The following is a 20,965-nucleotide window of genomic DNA, read 5'->3' as shown; positions in this document are numbered from 1 at the left end:
CTTTATTGTTTTGTGTTTTGTGTTTTTTTTGTTTTTATATTATTATTTTATGTTACTTTTTCATTTCTATTGCATTATGTAGTAGAAGAGCCAATTTTACTCAGATCTGGGCAATAAGACCAGTGTAGAAATCTTTCTGAGAGATCATCCACGAGATTGAAATAGTAGACACGATTAAAGGACCAAAGAGACCCCTGTCAAACCTGCAGGTACGGTAGAACAACCACTCAGAGCCGAAGTGCCACAATGCGACGCAGTAAGAGGCAATACAAATGTTGTAGACGTTGACATCGTCAATATGGAAAGCAGCAAAGTAACGAATAATAGCAGAAATGAGAGTCCAGGTACCGAAGGTACGAGCAGACAAATGGGAAACCTCCTGAGGTTTGTTACCATAAACTTGTTTAGTCAATTCCAAGTTAATGTAGGTCTGAGCGGAGTTAAAAATGGAAACGACGGAAATGAAGAACAACCATTTTGGTAACAAGCCAGGAGCAGTAGGCAAGTGAGAGGTAATAGTATCGATGAGGGACATGACTGCAAAGAATAAGAAACTATGAATAGAAGGGTCGGAAAAAACAGAATAGAGAAAAGGGAAAGTAAAAGTAAAAGGAAAAAGAAAAAAGTGGACTTCAGCAAGAAGAACAGACTGTTGGGCCCCCGTCTTCGAATCCTTGTGATAAATACATCTATGATCTCACCATTGGCTCGTATAAAAAAAAGATGAGGTGATAGCGACGTGAAAAATTATTGGAAGACAATCGACGTAAAGCCGCGAACTAATGGATATGCATCCACCGCTTGAATACTCTGACCTTCTTGTAGTCTTCAGCGGTCATAATAATGTCAGAAGAAGCATTTGATGCATCACTAGATCTTCTTAGAAGGTTAGATCCGAAGAAAATTAAAAAGAATCTTGACAATCTTTGTCGATTGCAGCCGGAACTAGCTGAAGATCTCTTATCTTCTGTTGATACTCCCTTGAGGGCAGAAGTATGCCAGTCCAGCGGCAAAAGTTATCTCTGCTGTGACTATAACAGGGATGGAGACTCATTCAGATCACCTTATAGTAACGAGTACTATCCAGCGATTGAAGATGAGGCCGAAGCACCGCATCCTTCTTCCTATTTGAGACAATTGGAGATGCAAGCCAATGATTCTTTCGATATTTATCGTGAATTGTACTACGAGGGCGGGATAAGCAGTGTTTATTTATGGGATGCAGAAGATGAAGTGGTGGACAAATCAGGAAGAATTGGCTTTGATGGAGTGGTGTTGTTGAAGAAAAGTATTGACAATGACTCTGGAGGTGCATGGGATTCCATACACGTGTTTGAAGTGCAGCCAAAGATTAATGGCGATGCCAGCTATAAGCTCACTTCTACGATTATTTTGGATTTGTCTACATCCAATGATATTGATATGTATTTGAGTGGAAACTTGACCAGGCAGACTACTCGAGAGGCCAAATATACAGATGCCGCATCTCATGTGGCCAATATTGGGTCTCTTATAGAGGACACCGAGGGTAAGCTTAGAAATATGCTACAGGAGGTCTATTTCGGGAAAACTAAGGATATAGTGGGTGATTTGAGATCAATTGAGAAACTCAACGTGAAAGAAGACCAGAAGTTGAAGCATCAGGAGATGATTAAGGAGTTCGAAAAGATCTAAGTAGAACTTATATAGCAATACATCCGTACACCAAGCAGGGAGACCTTTCTCTAATAAGTGGGTGGATGTCAAATTTTTTTCCTATACTATTTGATGCATTCGGAGTAGGTCAAGAGAATCAGCTATTGGACACAGCTCGTAATCATGGCAGTCAGTATCTCTAGAGTATATGCTGATATTAATGAGCATAAACCTCAGTCATACTGGGATTATGAGAACGTATCAATCTTTTGGGGTCCTCAGTATACCTATGAGATAACGAGAAAGGTAGGCCGTGGAAAATATTCCGAAGTGTTTGAAGGATACCAGATAACCACGGGAACCAAAATTATTATCAAAGCTTTGAAGCCTATCAAAAAGAAGAAGATTAAAAGAGAAATCAAGATTCTTCAGGATCTTGCTGGAGGTCCACAGATTGTCGATCTTCTGGATGTGGTGAGGGACCCAATATCCAAGACGCCGGCCCTTATCTTTGAGTACGTCAATAATACTGAGTTCAGAACTCTATACCCAAAGCTTTCCGATATGGAAGTGCGCTATTACATGTACCAACTTTTAGAGGCTCTAGATTTTGCGCACTCCATGGGGATTATGCATAGAGATGTCAAGCCTCACAACATCATGATTGATCATGCCCACAAGAAGTTAAGGTTAATAGACTGGGGTCTTGCCGAATTCTATCACCCAGGAACTGACTATAACGTGCGAGTTGCCTCAAGGTACTTCAAGGGTCCTGAATTACTAGTCGATTATAGATACTACGACTATTCATTGGACATATGGTCATTCGGTGCCACTTTCGCCTCCATAATTTTCAAGAAAGAGCCTTTCTTTCATGGCAAATCCAATACGGATCAATTGGTTCAGATAGCACGAGTCTTAGGAACCGATGAACTTTATAAGTACTTAGATAAGTACGGTTTAAAACTCGGTCCTGAGTACGAAGATTTGGGCCATTATGTGCGACGCCCTTGGAATCGATTCGTCAATCCTAACAACAAAGATTTGATAAGCGACGAGGCCCTAGATTTTGTAGACCATATTCTTAGGTACGATCATCAGGAACGGTTGACGGCTAAAGAGTGCATGATGCATTCTTACTTTGCTCCTATTCGAGAGGAACAAAAAAAACAGGCCATTTCTCAAGCTCAGCCGGTCGACCTCGCCGACTAAGAGACCATCTTAATTGCTCAAATATCATTCCTTAATTATCAGATCTTTCTGTTCAAGGAAAAATCTCAGTAGTCTAGCATTTCCGCTTCCCAGAAGGAAAATTTGTAGCTGAGTTAAACTGACGTTTGAACTCCAGTGTAGCAACTTGAAGAGGAGCTTGAGCAAACAAAGAGTAAGATCTTGGAATGTCTGGCCGTGCAACGATGCTGATTTAATTTTCAATTTGTAATTCCTCACTAATTGTTTGTATCTGTGACTTCCAACGCTTCCACGGGGACTGGACGAGTTCAAATAAATGGTATCTTTTATGAAATTGGTGAGTTTGCAAACAATCAACTCCTTGTTTTTTACAAAATGATGTATCATCAACCGGAAAATGCGAGCTAGGGTTCTATATGCCTCGAGACATTTAATCCTATTTTCTCCTCCATCTTGTTTCCGAGAAACCATGATAAACAAACGTAAAACGGTAATGGTCGACGTGGCTTCTTTGCAACTACTTTTGAGGACATGCTTAAAAGATCTGCAAATCGTCTGAAGTTGTTCATTGAAATCGTGCATATCTGGATTGACTCTATGTAGCTTTCTTAGTAAAGAAACGATACACTGTGAAGAGAGCCTGGAATTAGATGGATTCAAATATTTCCTCAAGGATTTGATAAACGCTGGACTCAAAAAGTTAGTAGCAAAAAAGAATATACACAGGTAGATTTGGATTACGTACAGTCAAACGATTGGGATCTGTTTTCCCTTTTTCGGTACGCCCTTATGACCACAACGACCTTTGGGTAGTTAGTATTAGGGCAATGGAGAATGTAACCAATACATACAATAGCGTAATCCAAATTGGAGAAGTCCATTGAGTGTAGTTTCTATACGAGGCAACAACGAAAAGTAAGGAAATACTCGCTACTTATATAATAATTTTTCAGATCCTGGATTTCCCTTTTCCGGAAATTGAAAAGGATCTCGAAGACAAAACCTGATTTAAGACATGCTGCTTGCCTGCTGTGACGTATCAAAGGAAGTCTACAACAACACTAGAAAAGATATTCGAAGTCTAATTGAGCCTAGCATTTTCTTACTCTCTATCCAACCACTTCATATATATTCATGATGCCTTTGGCATTTGGCTTAGATGCCCACGGGCACCCGCCAAAGCATCTGCGCACCCACTTATGTGAGAGGGGTCTTCACCGGGCAGGGCTCGCTTCCCGGTGGCCGGTGTTCGCTCAAAATATAAATGCTCCTCGAGTTTAGCCGTACATCATAAGCCCGACAACATGGAATCTCGCATGTCGACTTGGATGTGCTGGAAGAGGTGATTACAGGTCAATCTTGGAGAGTTAGGATCTACAAAATCAAGGACCAGGATACATTTGGTCGTGAAGACACCAATTGGGCAAGAAGAAAATGCAAACAGACAGTCTCAGCATTCTTGAATATAGCAAATGAGTTCTTAAACCCGAGCTCGATCCACACACTTAAAGAAGTTCAACAAAGTAGCAGAGGGTAGTAATTAGTAATTCTCAACTCGATAACTAATTGTAAGCATTTCTGCGCGCTAAAACCCGAACTAAATCCGTATCCTCCCAGCAAGGACCAAGCATATAAATATAAGGGAAAGGAGCTAATTTATACAAACAGATAGAAACCGAAGAGAAGCAGATTACTAAATGACCAAATCAATTTTTGTTACAGGAGCCACTGGCCTAGTCGGTAAAAACACCGTTGACGAGCTACTTAGGCAAGGATATCACGTGACAGGACTTGCCAGATCCGATGCTTCGGAAAAGGCCCTTAAAGACAACGGCTGTGAGGTGATAAGAGGAGATTTGAAGGACATCGAGGCGTTGAAGAAAGGTGCTGCGGAAAGTGATGGTGTCATTCATTTGGGATTTGTCCACAATTTTGCAGATTTTGAGACGTGCGCGTTGATTGATCGGGCTGCCATTGATGCCATGCTTTCTGCTTTGAAGGGCACCGACAGGCCATTCATCAGCATTGGGGGAACTTTGGGAGTTAGTGAAGGAGACGGTAAACCTAACGATGAGGATAGTCCTTATGTGGATCTCCCTGGGTTCGGCCTCCGCTTTGAAACCGAGAGACGCGTGTTGGCTTATGCCTCGAAAGGTGTAAGAACTATCAGCCTCAGACTTCCACCTACTGTCCATGGAAAGGGTGATGTTAACGGCTTTATACCTATTCTTATTGCAGCTGCGGAAAAGGCAGGATACAGTTTCTACATTCCAGAAAGTAAGAATGTCTGGTCTGCAGTGAATGTCGAAGATTGCGCTTCATTGCTCGTGCTTGCTTTGAAGAAAGGCAAAGCGGGAAAAGCCTATCACGCTGTAGGCGAGCCAGGTGTTCCCTTGAAGGTGATCGGCGAGGCCATTGGTAGGAAACACAACTTGCCAACCAAATCCATTAGCTACGAAGAAGCAAAGAAGCTATTGGGATTCTTCACCGATATGACCCTCCTGGGGGAAACGTCGTTGAGTGAAAAGACCCAGAAGGAGTTGGGATGGAAGCCAACTCATGCCACTTTGGTGGAGGATATTGCTGAGTTTTACTGAATATGAGAACTAACATATGTATCGAAGAAAACCTTATTTCAGACCAATCTGAAAGTAAATAAGAAAGGCGTCTATCTAAGCCATCTGTGCCATCTTTGAGCCAGAAGCTCATTTAAGGAATGGCCAGGCTCTCTGCCAACACGCTTCTCATACGTGTAATATGCAGCAACACCAACACTAATTGCGAACAATGGATCCAACCACCTAATACATAATAATGTTAGAAAAAAGAAGACAATAAAAGAATCATGTTTCAAGGGTAGGCAACATATGCTTGTAATCATAGCCAACGGCTAAGAGATTGTTCACTCGTGATGTTGAATCATCATATAAAAGAAATCTACCTTGAAGCTTAAATTAAACGAACTTACTTCGAGATCAAGTATGGATAGTGCTTGAAGGACTCAACAGCCGGGGATACCATAGTTAAAGAAGAGAAATGGGTAATTGACAAAGGAAAAGCTAAGTATTTGAGCAGGAAGAAATTTTTCTACTTAGCTGAGCCAGTAATTTGTCTGAAACGGTTCGGTAGAAAAATGGAGGTTAATTGAGACGCGACGGAACAGTGTGTACGGAACGCGAATAGACTCGAGTCTATACTTATGACTTGAGCAAAGATGATGGTCAATCAGGGTATAAACACTAATTATATAATCTTGTTTTTAAACCAAAATCCTGTATTTTCCTTTTCCGGATATGAAGAACACACACCTGAAACAGTCTAATATAAGAGTATCATGTGATTTAACTATAGAGCATATTTTGCTTGCAAGCATTCGACTCGACAGTCGACCGAAGTTTGAGGATAAGGAGATATACCTTTGGCACCTTGCATTGATGCTTCGCGTTGATCCAAAGCATCAACTCAACGCGTTTACTTGTGTGAGCGGGACATCACCGGGCAATTGACCCACTCGGTTATTGTTCGGTTGCTGTTCGCTTCCCGGTGGATCTCGGTGGCTCGCGGCGACACCCGGTGGACGGCGTCCCCTCATACGGATGAAAAAAAAATAAATACTCGTCCTGTTGAGCCGTACATATACTCTTCTTTCAGTCATAAGCCCGCTAACTTTCCCGGCTTCTTGATCTCAACACCATGGAATCCCACATGTTGTACACACATGGATATTCCGTTGATCAGCAACAGCCTTCTCGGTTGCCACCTCAGCCCGAACAAGTACGATCAGAATCACAATCACAGGCACAACTACAATCACAAGCTCAGCAACAAAGGTCAGTCAGTAATGGCTACTCGGAGTACCCTGACTATGCCTACTCTTCCAATGTTTACTACCAACGGACCCCAGCTTACAATATGCAACAAGGACAGTTTTCGGGCTTTTCATTTGAAGCCCAATCTGACGCCTTGACGGGAGGTGCTTCGGCTTCTTCTTCGTCGCCATCCTCAGCGTCTCGCGTAGGCTTGTCCAATAGAACACTTTCTTCCTTTTCCCACAATCAACAGCGAATAGTGCCTGCATCTATACAGGCTGGTCAGATGGGTCCAGGCCTTTCTTCTGACTATCTGATACCTCTGCTAAGAAATAGCTACAGCGATCCATCTCAACAGCAGATATCTTCTTCTTCCAGTGTATTTCGTGACCCTTGGGTTTCTTCATTCACTTCCAATTCCCGAACAACCACTAATGAGTATCAACCTAATCTCTCGAATGTTCGTCGCACGCCCAGAAAGTCGTTCACGTCAACTCTTTCGACAACTTTTGAGGACATGGAACTTACATCGGGACTGAAGCGGCAGAAAACTCCATCATTGCAACCACTACAGCCATTACAGCCTCTACAAGTTGCTTATCAACAAGAAATCGTTCCTCCGTCTCGTATTGACCCTCCTCCACCTTCAACTCTTACAGCGCAAGCTCATGCTCCACCCAGAAGGCAATCCGTTGCTGCAGGATACCTTGTTCCTAATCATGAGAGAGATGAAGGCACTTCCAGCACATCTTCGTCACCTGTAACAAGATTTCAGCATGGTTATCCACAGGGCTACTATCAAGTTCAACCATCAGTCAAGACATTGTCGCTTAAACCGTTGGCGCCTATTGTTCCTAAACGAGTTCTTCCCGCACCCAAGTTTAGAAAACTCACCTCCAGAGAAGATCTCAGTCCTCATATCAATGCCAAACCAAAATACAGGAGGGCAGCTTCATCTAATACATTTCTTTCTCCACTAAACGCGTTGACATCGTCTCTTACTGTGACGTATTCAATGTGCGTTCCCGAATTTGACTACAAGACTTCCAAGAATCCGAGAAGAGTGCTTACAAAGCCCAGTAACGCAGTAACAAACAATGGATATGACAACGAACAGAGCGATTATATATTGTATGTTAACGACGTCTTAGGAGTGCAAGAGAATCGGAAGTATATGGTGGTGGACATCATAGGCCGAGGTACCTTTGGACAGGTGGTGAAGTGCCAAAATTTGGATACACAGGAAATAGTCGCCGTGAAAGTGGTGAAATCAAGACCTGTGTATTTGAACCAGTCACTCACGGAGGCCGGGATCTTGGAGTATTTGAACAGAAAAGTGGATCCCGGGGATGAACATCACCTTCTGCGAATGAAGGATAAGTTCATGCACAAGAACCATTTTTGCTTAGTGTTTGAGCTACTCTCATCCAATCTTTACGAACTCATAGGTCAGAATCAATTTCACGGATTGGCAATAAAGCTTATCAAAAAGTTTACGGTTCAATTGTTAGATGCGCTCTGCGTGTTGAAAGATGCTGAGTTGATTCACTGTGACCTGAAACCTGAAAATATTCTCTTGGTATCGTTGGACCGTCCTGAAATCAAGGTGATTGATTTTGGATCTGCATGCCACGAGAAACAGGTTGCTTACACTTACATTCAATCGCGATTCTATCGTTCTCCAGAGGTAATTCTAGGCCTTTCGTACGGATCGGCAGTTGACATGTGGTCGTTAGGATGTATCATAACTGAGTTATTTCTTGGACTCCCTCTATTCCCAGGAACGTCCGAATTCAATCAGCTAGAAATAATAGTCAGAATGTTGGGAATGCCACCTACATGGATGATTGAAATGGGAAAGAACTCCATCAATCTAATTAATAAAAGGGTGGATCCTCAGACAGGCAAGAAATACTATGCTCTCAAGAGCGTGGAGCAGTATTCACGAGAATCCCATACTAAACAGAAACCCGGAGAAGAATACTTTAAAGACAGATACTTGGATGATATTATAATGCATTGCCGGCTTCCAAGGAAAAATATGACAAAGCCGATGATTGACCTGGAAATGGAAAATAGAAAATGTCTGCTACACTTCATTAAGGGATTATTGAACTTGAACCCGTTGGAGAGATGGACACCTCAAGAGGCTTTTGCCCATCCCTTTGTTACGAACCAGAAGTTTACTGGAGATTGGAATCCTCCATCAAGGAAGATTTAAAATTATCTATATAAAACTGTCCTTGATCTCACTCAACTCCTCTTCTTCCCTTATAATCAATTTTTTCTGACCACATAAAAAAAATGGAAAATCTGAAGCACCAAAAGTGTTAAAAAATTTTCCCGACGACCAACAAAGTGAGTAACATAGCGGTTGGTTAACTGCTAACAGTAATAAGGTTGTATTAAAGCAATAAACAATATGTCAACGCCAGAAGCAGATCACTCAAGAGATCCATGCCCAATCGTTATCTTGAACGATTTCGGAGGTGCCTTTGCCATGGGAGCCATTGGTGGATGTGTGTGGCACGGTATCAAGGGATTCAGAAACTCGCCTTACGGAGAAAGAGGATCGGGTGCCATAAATGCCATTAAAGCGCGTGCTCCTGTGGTGGGAGGAAACTTTGGTGTTTGGGGTGGATTATTTTCGTTCTACGATTGTGCCATCAAAGGTGTCAGAAAGAGAGAAGATGCGTGGAATGCCATATTAGCCGGATTCATGGTGGGTGGTTCTTTGGCTATTAGAGGTGGCAGAAGACATATCTTCAATTCGGCTGTCACTTGCGCCTGTGTTTTGGGAGTGTTCGAAGGTGTTGGTATGATGTTTTCCAGATACATGGCATGGGCCAACAAGCCTGTGGCTATGCCTGTGCCCGATGGACCAGGCTCACCGTTGGCAGCGTAAGCAAACTCGGCGAATTTACGATCTTTGCAACTTTGCAACCTTTTCTATTGGCAGTTTTATGACTCTAGTTCTTGTACATAGCATACACAACTGGTGTTTATATATACATAATATATGTGCTTTTAAGTAACCAACCCCCCTGAAAAGTACCCACCACGCAGTGAAAAATATATAAAAAAAACATGCGTCGAAAATAATAGTTGATAGAAAACAGCCTTTGTCTTCTTATATTACTTTCTCTACAAAACATGAATATTTCTACATCGGCAGGCGTGAAAAGAAGAAGAGGAGGACGGTCAAGTCAGCCGGAAGACGAAGTGAATGCTTCAGAACTTAAACTTGGGCCGGAATTCCAACTTGATCAGTTGGACAACCACGGTAATCACACTAAACTTATAGCGTTGAATCTCTCAGAGGCAAGAATTTTAGTTAGAGCAGCCTTGAAAGAAAGAATGGAAATGATTCAAGGGTTTAACGGGACGAATGAAACAATGGATAAGGATAAATTGATGGCCGATGGAGAGCCAGATGACGAGACTTTGGCTAGATTGGCCACAGCTCCAGGAGCCAACGAGGTGCTACGGAAGACTTTGGAGTATTTATCAATGTTTTCGAGATTTAAGGACGCAGAAACTTGTACTGCGGCCGAAACTTTACTTAAAAGCGAGGAGAATTCGGGTCTACATCCGTTCGAAGTGGCCCAACTCGGTTCTCTTGCCAGTGAGGACATCGACGAAGCAGTGACGCTTATCCCAAGTTTGAATGAGAAGAAGGATGAAATCGATCTTCAACGAATCTTGGATGAATTGAACAGATTAGAGACAAATTTCCCTTGAGAAATTACAAAAACTATTATATATATTCCTCCTCATAGAAATATTCCCTCATGAACCGCTTACCGCTTCCGTATCTCCACCATCTGGGTAGACAACTGTGCGCAAGGATGTCAATGTTCTTTTCACCTTCGGGGACAAGGCACCGTTTACCCGATCTCATCGAAAGAGAGTCCGGGAACGTAAAGAACGGTGTATGTGTATAACCTATATCTTCGAAATGCATGATTTCGTCTTTATTGAGCAGTAACGATGCGGCAATGGAATGAACCGGCGCATCCCCCCACCTTTCGTAGTAGAAGCCTCCATTTTGACTCAAATAGTTGAAGTAATCCAAGTACTCTTTACTTCTGAAGAAATTGAGGTCTCCGATCTCGAAATTCGACCAGAAATGGCACATATTATAAGGAGAGTCAGTGGTCGACACCACTGTCTTGGGGCCTATGGGTTCCTTGGTGGTGATGAAGTCTACTGCCGAATCAGTATTTTGATACTCTGGATGCTCATGCAAAAAGTCTTCCACTGTATCCCAGAGTGTGGGAATGGTATCTGGGTATTCTAGTAATGAGATGACGAATCCGTACTTTTTACCATTATCTTTCATCAATCGGAACGGATCCATCTGGAAATCGCAGAAATACTCGATACCTGGTTCCACACGGAAGTAGTAATCATAGGACAGTAACAAGTCTTGACGAAAGAAGAATCCCGAATTGAAACGGCACATGTTTCTATAGGATCTAGAGCCACCGTAGATGACATCGTTTTTAATATAGTCTTTGAGACACTCTGCATATCTGGTCTTATTAATAGAATCAGGCGTATTCCAATCGTTTTCGGGAATCAATCCATAAGAGGTGGGGCCAGTAGCCATGTTGGTTGTTTGCGAAATAAAATCACCTGTAAAGTTAACATCGTTGAGGAATACCCACGGGTAATGATAATCTCTGTTAAACTTATCCTCCATAGAGCGCATCGACTTTAACACCTCCGGGAGCTCCCAATTACGACAGAGCATAAGAAGCGTTGCATTTTCAAGATGAATATGTGAGATTTGCTTACTATGCAGAGGGAACCTCGGTTTAACATACGAATTTGTGGCCGGTTTGAGTCGGGCCTCTTGTAAAATTAGATTTGTATTATTGTCCAGATAGTGCGAAGCTTCGAGTGATTGTGAATAGAGTTCTTTCAATCTGGATGAATTGAGCGAGGGAAGATGAACGAATGAAAAATCTTGTTTAATCACATAAAATAACCATGCTATGAATAATATAGACAACGTGAAACCAAAATTGAGCATTAGATGAGGTAAAGATATACACTAGAACAGAAACAGAGTTACAATGATCAGACTAAAAATAGAGAACAACTCCAGGGCCGAGAAATCTCATCGCGCTTCAAGGCCAGGAGTCTGATTTTCAAGGATTGGAACAGTTACACTTGTAGCGGTTTTAAGATGCAAATCTAGAATTCCAGCCATGCCACCGGAAATAACACCACCGACAGGTTGGAATTTGGCGTTGGTTAGATATTCGAGGATGGAATTGATGTTTTGGACCAATTTTTCACTGCTCATATCGGAGAACCCCACTACGATGGAGAGACATTTACCGGTACTAGGTACAAATGTAGTACTTCGGCAGATCATCTTTACCTGTCTTAACAAATAATCAGGATCGACACGTTCGTCTTTCATTTTGGTGGATTTCTTTGACTGGGTCAACTTGGCATCAGCAGAGGGTCGGGCCATCTGGATCATAATTGGATACTTCTTACTACTTTTTTGAAAAATGGTACCGTGAAGAAGATCTGGAAGAAACTTGTGTAGTCTATGATCTATGAGAATGAAGTCGTTGTCATGATATACTCTGGCTGTGGATTTGCGACTATGAGATATGGATTTGAACTTTCTAAAAGCGATTATGGTGGTGAAGACATTGTCGGTTGCAGAGTCTTTTCCCACTAGCGGTTCTCTATAGAGTGAAACAGGATCTTTGGTGATTAGAAAAATCTTACTATTGGAGACTTTACCGATTCGGTTGGTCAAGGGAATTATCCTAGGAGTGAATTCCTTGCGCTTGCACGTAGGAAGCTCTGTATCTATGATCAAATATATGGGTTCATGCTGCAAATTTTGAGTTTCAAGATGTTTCTTCAAGGAAACAACAGCCTTCTGAGCACTCGCCTGGATATTTGAATCCAGCATGTCAAATGAATAGATGACACAGGTAGAGAAAGCAGTAAAAGATGAGAATTAGTGAAAAATTAGAATATTAGATTTAAGGCGGTGAAGAAATAAAATAGGCTGCCTTCAAGTTGCCTGCCTCTTTACTTGTCCGTGTACCAATGCACGTACTTAGTTTAGTTCCTGTGAATCTCGCTTTACAGTTGTTCAAAGGAGCAAAGTATGACCAATCTACGAATCTAGCCGAGACGCATCTTCCTGTGGTGGTTTGGCATGGAATGGGCGACTCGTACAACTCTGAATCGATGCACTGGGTGAACGAAACGCTCAATAGTTATATTCCAGGACTTGATGTCTACTCCATAGCTTTGAAGGAGGACGGCAGAGGAGATCAAGAAGCATCAATAGTGGGAGATGCCATGACACAGATTCTTCAAGTATGTGAGCAACTTCATCAAGAAAGTGCGTTGAATGAAGGATTCAATGCGATAGGGTTCTCGCAGGGAGGCCTATTTCTTCGATCGGCCATGGAGTTATGCGGATTACCCATTAATAATCTCATTACATATGGATCTCCTCATAATGGAGTGGTGGACCTTCCAGAATGTGATAGCTGGCTCTGCAAGCAGCGTAATGCTTTCCTTAAGAAACATATCTATGATGATAAGATACAGGACTCGATTATCCAGGCGCAATATTTCAGAGATGTATACAATTATGACGAATATATGGAGAAATCGGCCTTTCTTAAATACGTGAACAACGAGTTAGTGGTGAACAGAACGTATTCCGAGAATTTGCAGAGATTGAACAAACTAGTGTTGGTGAAATTTGATAGGGATAAAACACTAGTGCCCAAGGAAAGTGCGTGGTTTTATGATATAGACACAGTTACAGGCGATTCAATTCCGTTCACACAGACAGAAAACTTCGAATACGACTTGATAGGGATCAGAAAGTTATATGGGGAGGGAAGGATCGACTTCAAAGAGGTGGACGGACAACACATGGAGATAAACGAAAAGGATCTCAAGGAAATTATCGGGTATTTATAGTTATAGTTATAGTTAAAGTTAAATGGAAACAGTCTTCTTAGATACAGTATATTAGGATGCTCGAAATTATTCGAATTATATACCTAAACACAATTAACACCAACTCAAGCAGCAGTCAATCTCTTCTGCTGAGCAAATCTACCCTTTTGTCTGGAGTTCAATTTTGAAGCAACCTTATCCTCCTTGGCCTTGGCAATAGTCTCCTCCTCCTCAGTCAAGATAATCTCAATATGGGATGGGGAAGATTGGTAAGCGTTAATACTACCGTGAGCTCTGAATGTTCTTCTTCTCATCTTTGGGGCCTTGTTAACCTGAATGTGAGAAATGATCAATTTAGAAGTGTCCAAACCTTTGGCCTCGGCGTTAGACTCAGCGTTGATCAATAAGTTCTGGATGAACTTGACGGACTTTGCAGGCCATCTGGCCTTGGTGATACCAAATTCATTACCTTGTGCGGTTCTACCAATAGAGTGCTCGTATCTTCTAAAAGGAATGGCTCTCTTATGATCGAGAACGGCATCCAAGTAGCTCTTGGCCTTCTCCAATTTCCATCCGTTGATAGCCTGTGCGGTCTCTCTGGTATTCTTGAAAGAAACTCTCAAGTATGAGCCTCTAGCGGAAGCAGACTTAGCTGGGTTTGCTGGAACAGCTGCGTATCTAGCCATTTTGTCGATATATAAAGTCTAAAGCTTGAGGAAAAAGACTGGTCAAATCCAAACTCTTTAACAAAAAAGACTCAAATTTTTCAGCCTCTGTGTTTTGTTAGGTTGAAGAAATTTTTGCGCGGGTGGAAACCCCCCCCTCCCCTGGGAAACATTCAGCTCCAGCGGGCAAAAAAACTTTCACAGTCACTTAACTCTCAGAAAAAGGTGTGAGGTGTTTAACCTACAGCTGATATTTTGACATGTGATCCCAATTCCGATTATTGCTGAAAGCCACCTATAGATTAGATAAAGGAAGAGATTATTAATTTATAATCATCTGACGGGCGGCACTTTATATTAAGTTGTTTCATTTTATTTTACTTCAAAGTTCCTCAGCGTGACAATGCACGGCTCTCTTATTGTACTCAGCTTGTTAGTATCAACAGTGTTCTCTATAGACCTTTCTAACAAGGCGTTCAAAGAGTACACTGCTATTAAGAATATTGCAGGTGTTCACAATATTGAAAAGACCAAATCGACACCGCCTTCTACAACTACTCAAAAATGGTACATAAATATGGTGGATCCGGAACAAAAGGACCTTCCTAAGGATATCGAGGACGTCAAGGGATGTCCGTCGGGCTCCCAGATATGTGGCTTAACTACAGTGAAGCTTCCTGAAGGGGACGACAAAGAGGTAACCACGGAAATCTTTGCATTTTCTAGCAAGTTAGTCCCTCAATTCGATGATGATGACGAACACGATGAACTCACCGTGAAGTTAAGTGGTGCCAACTGGGGAGATAAGACACTTGAAGCTGTGCTTAATCTAAAATGCTCTCCAGATAAAAAGGAAGACTCTTTGGATGTGGTATTCGATTACACTACATTGAAAATTAACTGGGAAAACAATGCATTCTGTAAAGATGCCTCTGCCGAGAAACCACACGGAAAGCATCATAAGGATGATCATAGGCATGGTAAGGATCGTTCGTGGGGACTTTTCACGTGGTTCTTCATCTTGCTTGTCCTCGCGCTGGCTGGATACATAATAGGACAAGCCTGGGTCAACACGAGTCGTGTGGGTAACTCTGGTGAATTCCTCAACGAATTGGGAGACGCTACCGTAGAAACTGCTGGTAAAGTTCCCGAATTCCTCAAACAAGTGGTGTCTAAAGTCACCGGAGGAGGCGATAGAGGCGGTTATAGTGCTGTGTAGATATAATAAAAGAAAGAAAGAAAGAAAGAAATAGCTGGTTATTTTTTCTCGAGTCTGTCAAGGATTCTGTTCATGTTGTCCACTGTAGTGTTGATTGATGTCTCTAAGTATCTCTTTTTCTTATCCAAATCGGACATCACCTCGACGTTTCCATCTTTCTCGTCCTTCAATTTGTTTTGGTACTGGTTTCGATTCACTCTAAGAAATGCTTTCCCGCAGCTTTCCCAGATATTCTCATTGCCAGAGCCGGCGATCTCTTGGAGGGAAAGGTCGATCATCTGATTCCTACTATCGAGGTCTGAAAAGACAATGTTGGCATTTTCAAGATCATCCTGATGGTTCTTGAGCTGAGTACTCATTTGCAGCAACAATTGCTGGACATTCTGCGACATAACTGAAAATGAGAACTGAACAATGAGTGGCTCTCTCCTAAATGAAATATGAAATTTCAGCTTTAAATTTTGTCTTTTTTTTGAAATTTGTAATTCATGCGCGAATCTTTGTCCAATTCGCGTTTATCTCGGTCTTTGTAAATTTGATCCATTTTTAGCCTCTATTTGTTATCTCATCTATCTCTGTCATGGCTCTTCGACTACCCCCGAGGAACAAGAAATCGGTGCTGTCATCGCATGCGGTAAGACGTTTCATTCGAGCCAATAAGGGTCCCAAGTCAATCATCATCTTTATTCTTCTCATTTCTTTAACCAATTGGGTACTTTTCGGTAATGCATTTTTGGGACCACTTGGTAAAGGATCATTACCTTCCTCTATCAAATCATTTTATCATTTAATGACTCCTGCGTATCTGGATAAACTTCAAACCACCTACGGCTTCCAAGGTCATGATACAATTCCTGTCAAGACTCTTGAAATAGTTCCAGACGTTCAAGATGCCTCAATGCTACGGCATTTGGGCCTAGATAATCTCTTCAGAGTTGAGGTTCACACAAAGGATTCTTCGGAGGAGAAGCGATACTTTTATACACCGGACTATTTTGAAGAAGTTAATGTTGAAGGTGAGGCTATCGCCTCTTCCTCATCGAAGGACATTGTACAGAAGGCTGTCGTTGCGTTCAAACGGATGGGAAGAACCGTTTATAAGGGTAGCAAGTCTCCGCAGATTGTGCTGGTGATGGGGTTAGATTTTCAAAAGTATGAAGATGAGTATGCGTTAAAGGTTCTTCCCAACAGGGTGAACTATGCATCTAAGCATGACTACGGATTGTATGTTAGGTGGATTCAAGAGTTCACACCAAGGCTTCAGGAATCCCACAACTTGGACACCAACTGGTGGAGACCGCTTTTAATTCGGGAGGCCATGAGTGCATTCCCTCAAGCTAAGTACTTCTGGTTCTTGGACGAGAGGAGTTTGATCATGAGGGACGACTTGACATTAGAGTCATACTTGCTAAATGCCGACTCACTTGGAAAGGCCATGCTACGAGACCAACCTGTTATTCTTCCAGAGTCTGCCATCAAAACCTACAGAAACACGGCGCCTTCTGATGTCAGCTTTATTTTTACACAGGATTCCTACGCTCTGAACACCGATTCCATCATAGTAAAGAATGATATGTATGGGAAATCATTCTTGGAATACTGGGGAGACAATCTCTACAGAGGTTACTCAAATTTTGCCGATAATGAAGTGAAAGCCCTTACGCATATACTACAATGGCATCCTTATCTCCTCAGCAGAACAGCGTTGGTTCCCCCCAGAATGTTGAATTCTATCCACACGGATGAGAAGGCCAAGAAAGACAGCATGCATAGCTACCAGAAGGGAGATCTTGTGGTGAATTTCAGGTCGTGCGAACTTGGAAACACCTGCAACAATCTTGCGGAGGCTTACTTAAAGGATAAGTAAATTGATCTTATGAAGTAAATATATGTATTCTAACTATATTATCCTAGTCATGCGTGGAATGTGTAGTATCCTGGTTTCCCTTGTCAGCCACCCTTTGCTCCAATACTTTAAGAGCGACACGCTTTCTTCTGTCAGAGTCGTCATTAGAGTTAGCACCGTCAACAGCATTGCTTTTATTGAGCCTTTGAATGGTTCTCAAGTTACTTGATTCGATATCATCATCGTTGAACGGACGGAACAAACCTAAAAACACCGAGGAGTGATAGAAGAACCTTGACATCGGCTTGAGGTATCTCTGCCAATTATCAGGGAAAAACTGAATGAACGCAAATGTATCAGAAGCATCACCTCTCACTGTGGAAGAAGAAGTAGTGGCAGTCGTTGATCCCGCGGTAGTAGGCAATATATCTCCAACGTAACTGATTTGATAGTAACGAAGGTAACACCAACTAACATAAAAGTTGATAAACAATGGAGTGAAGAAAGGATCAAGCGAACTTGTGATAAAGATAGAAACGAACAATGCAACAGAAAGGATGATGAAGGGAAGTCGCTTGAGTCTGAATTTGATCACCTTGAAAAGTTTGACATTGTATTCTGGAGAAAGCTGCTTGATGACTACGACAAAACTCATCACCACTGAATATATACCGTAATTGATAGGATGAAATAGCGAGACCGAGGAAGTAAGTCCGAGCACGGCCAAAGAGCTCTTTAGCAACACGAAAAGAATATTAGTGACCAAGGGGACAACAAACAAATAATGAACTGTCTCATCGAAAATGCGCTTATTCGATGAGTAGCCGATATTAGCAGCAGTCCAATTGGATTGGAGATACTCGATACCGAAGAAAGTAATCACTAGCGAAACGATGAGCCTGAAGATGGAAGTCTGAACAAGCGTGGCAGTCAATAAGGTCCATGGATAAAGAAAAAACTTGCTGGGAACCAATTGAAGGGAGGGGACCACGACAACTGAATTCGAATCCACACTGTTACTTTGAGATTTCAATTCATTATACGACTGAAAACGCACATAGGCCGTTAAGGAAGAGAACAAGATGATCAACCAGATGTAGATGATGGTGAGCGGCCATACCTTAAACGAGCCAATTGACAATTTTTTCATATTTTCAAGAACGGTGTACAGATATTGAAGAAGGAATAGAGATGAATGAGACTGAAAATGCGGAAAGTCCTTTTCATATGAGATTCTGTGTTCGTTAAGATCGCGCGAACCGCGTGAACCGTTTAAATTGCGTTCGCGCGGGGGGAAAAAATAACGATTCGACAAAGTCAAAGGTCAAAGTGAGTACTATAAGGACAAACAGATCTTAGCTGTAACATGGCGGATGCAAGTATAGAAACAGAAGACACATCGAGAATTTCGTCTGAAAGTGTTGGCGTAAAGAAGCGTCGCAGAAAAACAGATCCTTCGAAACAACTCTCCGAGGAAGAAAAAAAACTTCACCATATACAGTCTGAGCATAGAAGAAGAGAACAGATTAGATCAACTTTTGACCGATTAGTGGAGATAGTACCGAATTTGAATGCCAGCGAGAAAAGATCAGAACTTGTCGTTATAAGCAAAACATCCAATTATATTCAGCGACTCCGTGCAGACAACGAGAGACTTATAGAGATAGCTAAGGCCCGTGGTATTCAGTTACCTGAAGACTTGTAGTGAGAGGCCATCTATCTGTGTTTTTACTATATAGATTAATTTATTCATTCGTCATTTTCCTCGGGCCACCATTCTGGTAGGTAAACTTTGCATCCAACTCGTCCGTTTATTTGCGGCCTGGACTTGGAGGAGACAGTAAATCGATTATTCTTATCGTTACCATGGTTCATGTCGATTTCACTTACTTTGACACTAGCAAGTCCTATATTTGACTCAACTCGTATAATATTGCCAATAGCAAGAGTAGGGGCTTTGGCATGAACTCCAAAAGGGTTCGCGAAGTCAGTAGAAGCATCAGATGTAATAGTACTTGTATTATTCCTTTGAATCTCTAGATCATTCACCCCAGACAATAGAGAATTGACGGCATCATCAGGTATATATTGAACAGTATCCTGCAATTTCTCCTGTCCCAAAATATAGAATTGTACTGGCATTACCCTTTTTCTTATGACTCCACTAGAGTATGTCCTTATAGTGAGTTCTTGGCCAGTATAGCATCCCTTCTCAAAGTTAATTCCATTCATATAGTCGATATTGTTCTCAAAAGGAAGTGATTCTCTAGAATTTGAAGCATAATCCGAAGCCTGTACTATACCTTCAGTGATTCGTTGTAGATCAATAACCTTACTACTTCTAGGAAGCACAGATATTGATGCAGATGGTTCGAACTGGGACATAAACTTATCACTGAATAGCGACTTTAACGACAAGGTAGATAATTTGTTGCCAAAGATGAATCGAAGTCCAAAATTAGGACATCGATCGTCAATGGCAAAGCCCTTAAGATTCTCTCTAATCTCATCGTAATGATCTGCTTTAAATAGAACGTCGTCATGGATCAACTGACTTGCCAATTGCAAAGCAAACTCCGGAGATGACGATATCCTGTTATTAAAGTATTTATCCTTGAGATCGATTAGATAGTCTTGAAACTTATTCTGCTTGTTGAAATATATCCATGACTGTATTCCTGAAACCCTCTCAATATTGATTTGGGCTCTGAGTTTATGCATCTTCAGAATCATCAGACTTTTGTTGAAACGAGCCGAATCAGTATTGAATTCCAAAAGATAAGATGAGATTCTACTACTTTCTTCTGCTGGCAAAAACGGTGACGGGTATAGGAAAAGGTCAGAGATCACTCGACCTTTCGAACTCAACATCATACCGTATCTCCCATCTCGTCTGATACCTAATCGATCCTCATTACCTTCTGAATACTCATCCTCGTGAAGAAGACCCCAATTTGAATGCTGAATTTGGTCAGGAAAGATCTGGATCCTTTTCGATTGCTCAATGGCTTCGAGATCCAGACCTGAGATCGTCGTTTGATTGTGCTTTGATACTGAAGGAAGGAGTTTTAATGTAAGTAGTCCGTTCAAAAACTTGGCAGATTCAGGACCTGAAACTAATGCTGTAGTGTTTGATGTGGCCAATCTAGCCAATCCATGAGATAAAAGAGACATAACACATAACGAAGAGTAGAAGAAGTGGATAGAAGGTATGAGATATACGCTCATAAATTACTAATCATTTAACTAATTTATGTACATTAAAAGACATATCATCCATTATACCACAAACCCTACTTGCTCCTCTTTTCCTTCTTTGCTGCTTTCATTCTTCTTGTCAAGAACTCATTCACCTGATCCTGTAGGTCAGTCACATAGGCTCTCAACCGCCCTATATCTGTATCTCTAAATTGGTTAGGCATATCCTTATCCACATAATTACCCTCGGTCACCTTCAATAAATAATCTGAAGGCCCTGTTGTCTTACCTTCAACCGACTTCGGATCCGATTCTGATACAGTAAACTTCCTACTAACATCAGGCGACGTATATGATGCTGATGGTAATAATTCGCCCATTGGAAAGCGGTAGAATAGATGATATAGACAAGAATAAGCTAATTTTATAAGTCTTCGATTACATA

The 20,965-nt window shown here is 41.7% G+C and overlaps 15 protein-coding genes across 15 annotated transcripts; 9 read left to right on the top strand and 6 right to left on the bottom strand.

Moving 5' to 3' along the window:
- Window positions 1-100: 100 nt before the first annotated feature.
- Window positions 101-535, bottom strand: FOA43_000074 (uncharacterized protein; the record flags this gene model as incomplete). The annotated part of the gene is made up of 1 exon (XM_038920410.1): window positions 101-535. The coding sequence occupies one exon, from the start codon at window positions 533-535 to the stop codon at window positions 101-103; it is 435 nt and encodes a 144-aa protein (XP_038776338.1).
- A 308-nt stretch (window positions 536-843) lies between these two features.
- FOA43_000073 (uncharacterized protein) lies at window positions 844-1,674 on the top strand (the record flags this gene model as incomplete). The annotated part of the gene is made up of 1 exon (XM_038920409.1): window positions 844-1,674. The coding sequence occupies one exon, from the start codon at window positions 844-846 to the stop codon at window positions 1,672-1,674; it is 831 nt and encodes a 276-aa protein (XP_038776337.1).
- A 144-nt stretch (window positions 1,675-1,818) lies between these two features.
- On the top strand, window positions 1,819-2,847 carry FOA43_000072 (uncharacterized protein; the record flags this gene model as incomplete). The annotated part of the gene is made up of 1 exon (XM_038920408.1): window positions 1,819-2,847. One exon carries the CDS (start codon window positions 1,819-1,821, stop codon window positions 2,845-2,847), a length of 1,029 nt encoding a protein of 342 aa, XP_038776336.1.
- Window positions 2,848-4,523: 1,676 nt separating this feature from the next.
- Window positions 4,524-5,423, top strand: FOA43_000071 (uncharacterized protein; the record flags this gene model as incomplete). Its single annotated transcript, XM_038920407.1, has 1 exon — window positions 4,524-5,423. One exon carries the CDS (start codon window positions 4,524-4,526, stop codon window positions 5,421-5,423), a length of 900 nt encoding a protein of 299 aa, XP_038776335.1.
- Window positions 5,424-6,519: 1,096 nt separating this feature from the next.
- FOA43_000070 (uncharacterized protein) lies at window positions 6,520-8,856 on the top strand (the record flags this gene model as incomplete). Its single annotated transcript, XM_038920406.1, has 1 exon — window positions 6,520-8,856. The coding sequence occupies one exon, from the start codon at window positions 6,520-6,522 to the stop codon at window positions 8,854-8,856; it is 2,337 nt and encodes a 778-aa protein (XP_038776334.1).
- A 201-nt stretch (window positions 8,857-9,057) lies between these two features.
- On the top strand, window positions 9,058-9,540 carry TIM17 (translocase of the inner membrane; the record flags this gene model as incomplete). The annotated part of the gene is made up of 1 exon (XM_038920405.1): window positions 9,058-9,540. The coding sequence occupies one exon, from the start codon at window positions 9,058-9,060 to the stop codon at window positions 9,538-9,540; it is 483 nt and encodes a 160-aa protein (XP_038776333.1).
- A 248-nt stretch (window positions 9,541-9,788) lies between these two features.
- Window positions 9,789-10,376, top strand: FOA43_000068 (uncharacterized protein; the record flags this gene model as incomplete). Its single annotated transcript, XM_038920404.1, has 1 exon — window positions 9,789-10,376. The coding sequence occupies one exon, from the start codon at window positions 9,789-9,791 to the stop codon at window positions 10,374-10,376; it is 588 nt and encodes a 195-aa protein (XP_038776332.1).
- Window positions 10,377-10,392: 16 nt separating this feature from the next.
- FOA43_000067 (uncharacterized protein) lies at window positions 10,393-12,579 on the bottom strand (the record flags this gene model as incomplete). Its single annotated transcript, XM_038920403.1, has 2 exons — window positions 10,393-11,633; window positions 11,814-12,579. 2 exons carry the CDS (start codon window positions 12,577-12,579, stop codon window positions 10,393-10,395), a joined length of 2,007 nt encoding a protein of 668 aa, XP_038776331.1.
- Window positions 12,580-12,719: 140 nt separating this feature from the next.
- FOA43_000066 (uncharacterized protein) lies at window positions 12,720-13,613 on the top strand (the record flags this gene model as incomplete). The annotated part of the gene is made up of 1 exon (XM_038920402.1): window positions 12,720-13,613. The coding sequence occupies one exon, from the start codon at window positions 12,720-12,722 to the stop codon at window positions 13,611-13,613; it is 894 nt and encodes a 297-aa protein (XP_038776330.1).
- A 104-nt stretch (window positions 13,614-13,717) lies between these two features.
- Window positions 13,718-14,278, bottom strand: RPL17B (60S ribosomal protein L17B; the record flags this gene model as incomplete). Its single annotated transcript, XM_038920401.1, has 1 exon — window positions 13,718-14,278. The coding sequence occupies one exon, from the start codon at window positions 14,276-14,278 to the stop codon at window positions 13,718-13,720; it is 561 nt and encodes a 186-aa protein (XP_038776329.1).
- Window positions 14,279-14,660: 382 nt separating this feature from the next.
- FOA43_000064 (uncharacterized protein) lies at window positions 14,661-15,476 on the top strand (the record flags this gene model as incomplete). Its single annotated transcript, XM_038920400.1, has 1 exon — window positions 14,661-15,476. The coding sequence occupies one exon, from the start codon at window positions 14,661-14,663 to the stop codon at window positions 15,474-15,476; it is 816 nt and encodes a 271-aa protein (XP_038776328.1).
- A 38-nt stretch (window positions 15,477-15,514) lies between these two features.
- On the bottom strand, window positions 15,515-15,835 carry FOA43_000063 (uncharacterized protein; the record flags this gene model as incomplete). The annotated part of the gene is made up of 2 exons (XM_038920399.1): window positions 15,515-15,774; window positions 15,832-15,835. The coding sequence occupies 2 exons, from the start codon at window positions 15,833-15,835 to the stop codon at window positions 15,515-15,517; spliced, it is 264 nt and encodes an 87-aa protein (XP_038776327.1).
- Window positions 15,836-16,056: 221 nt separating this feature from the next.
- FOA43_000062 (uncharacterized protein) lies at window positions 16,057-17,343 on the top strand (the record flags this gene model as incomplete). Its single annotated transcript, XM_038920398.1, has 1 exon — window positions 16,057-17,343. The coding sequence occupies one exon, from the start codon at window positions 16,057-16,059 to the stop codon at window positions 17,341-17,343; it is 1,287 nt and encodes a 428-aa protein (XP_038776326.1).
- A 43-nt stretch (window positions 17,344-17,386) lies between these two features.
- Window positions 17,387-18,472, bottom strand: FOA43_000061 (uncharacterized protein; the record flags this gene model as incomplete). The annotated part of the gene is made up of 1 exon (XM_038920397.1): window positions 17,387-18,472. The coding sequence occupies one exon, from the start codon at window positions 18,470-18,472 to the stop codon at window positions 17,387-17,389; it is 1,086 nt and encodes a 361-aa protein (XP_038776325.1).
- A 599-nt stretch (window positions 18,473-19,071) lies between these two features.
- On the bottom strand, window positions 19,072-20,496 carry FOA43_000060 (uncharacterized protein; the record flags this gene model as incomplete). Its single annotated transcript, XM_038920396.1, has 1 exon — window positions 19,072-20,496. The coding sequence occupies one exon, from the start codon at window positions 20,494-20,496 to the stop codon at window positions 19,072-19,074; it is 1,425 nt and encodes a 474-aa protein (XP_038776324.1).
- Window positions 20,497-20,965: the final 469 nt, after the last annotated feature.

The sequence above is a fragment of the Brettanomyces nanus genome, chromosome 1 (genome assembly GCF_011074865.1).
Source record: "Brettanomyces nanus chromosome 1, complete sequence".
In the NCBI taxonomy this organism is placed as follows: domain Eukaryota; kingdom Fungi; phylum Ascomycota; class Pichiomycetes; order Pichiales; family Pichiaceae; genus Brettanomyces; species Brettanomyces nanus.
This window is presented reverse-complemented; position numbering and strand designations above follow the sequence as displayed.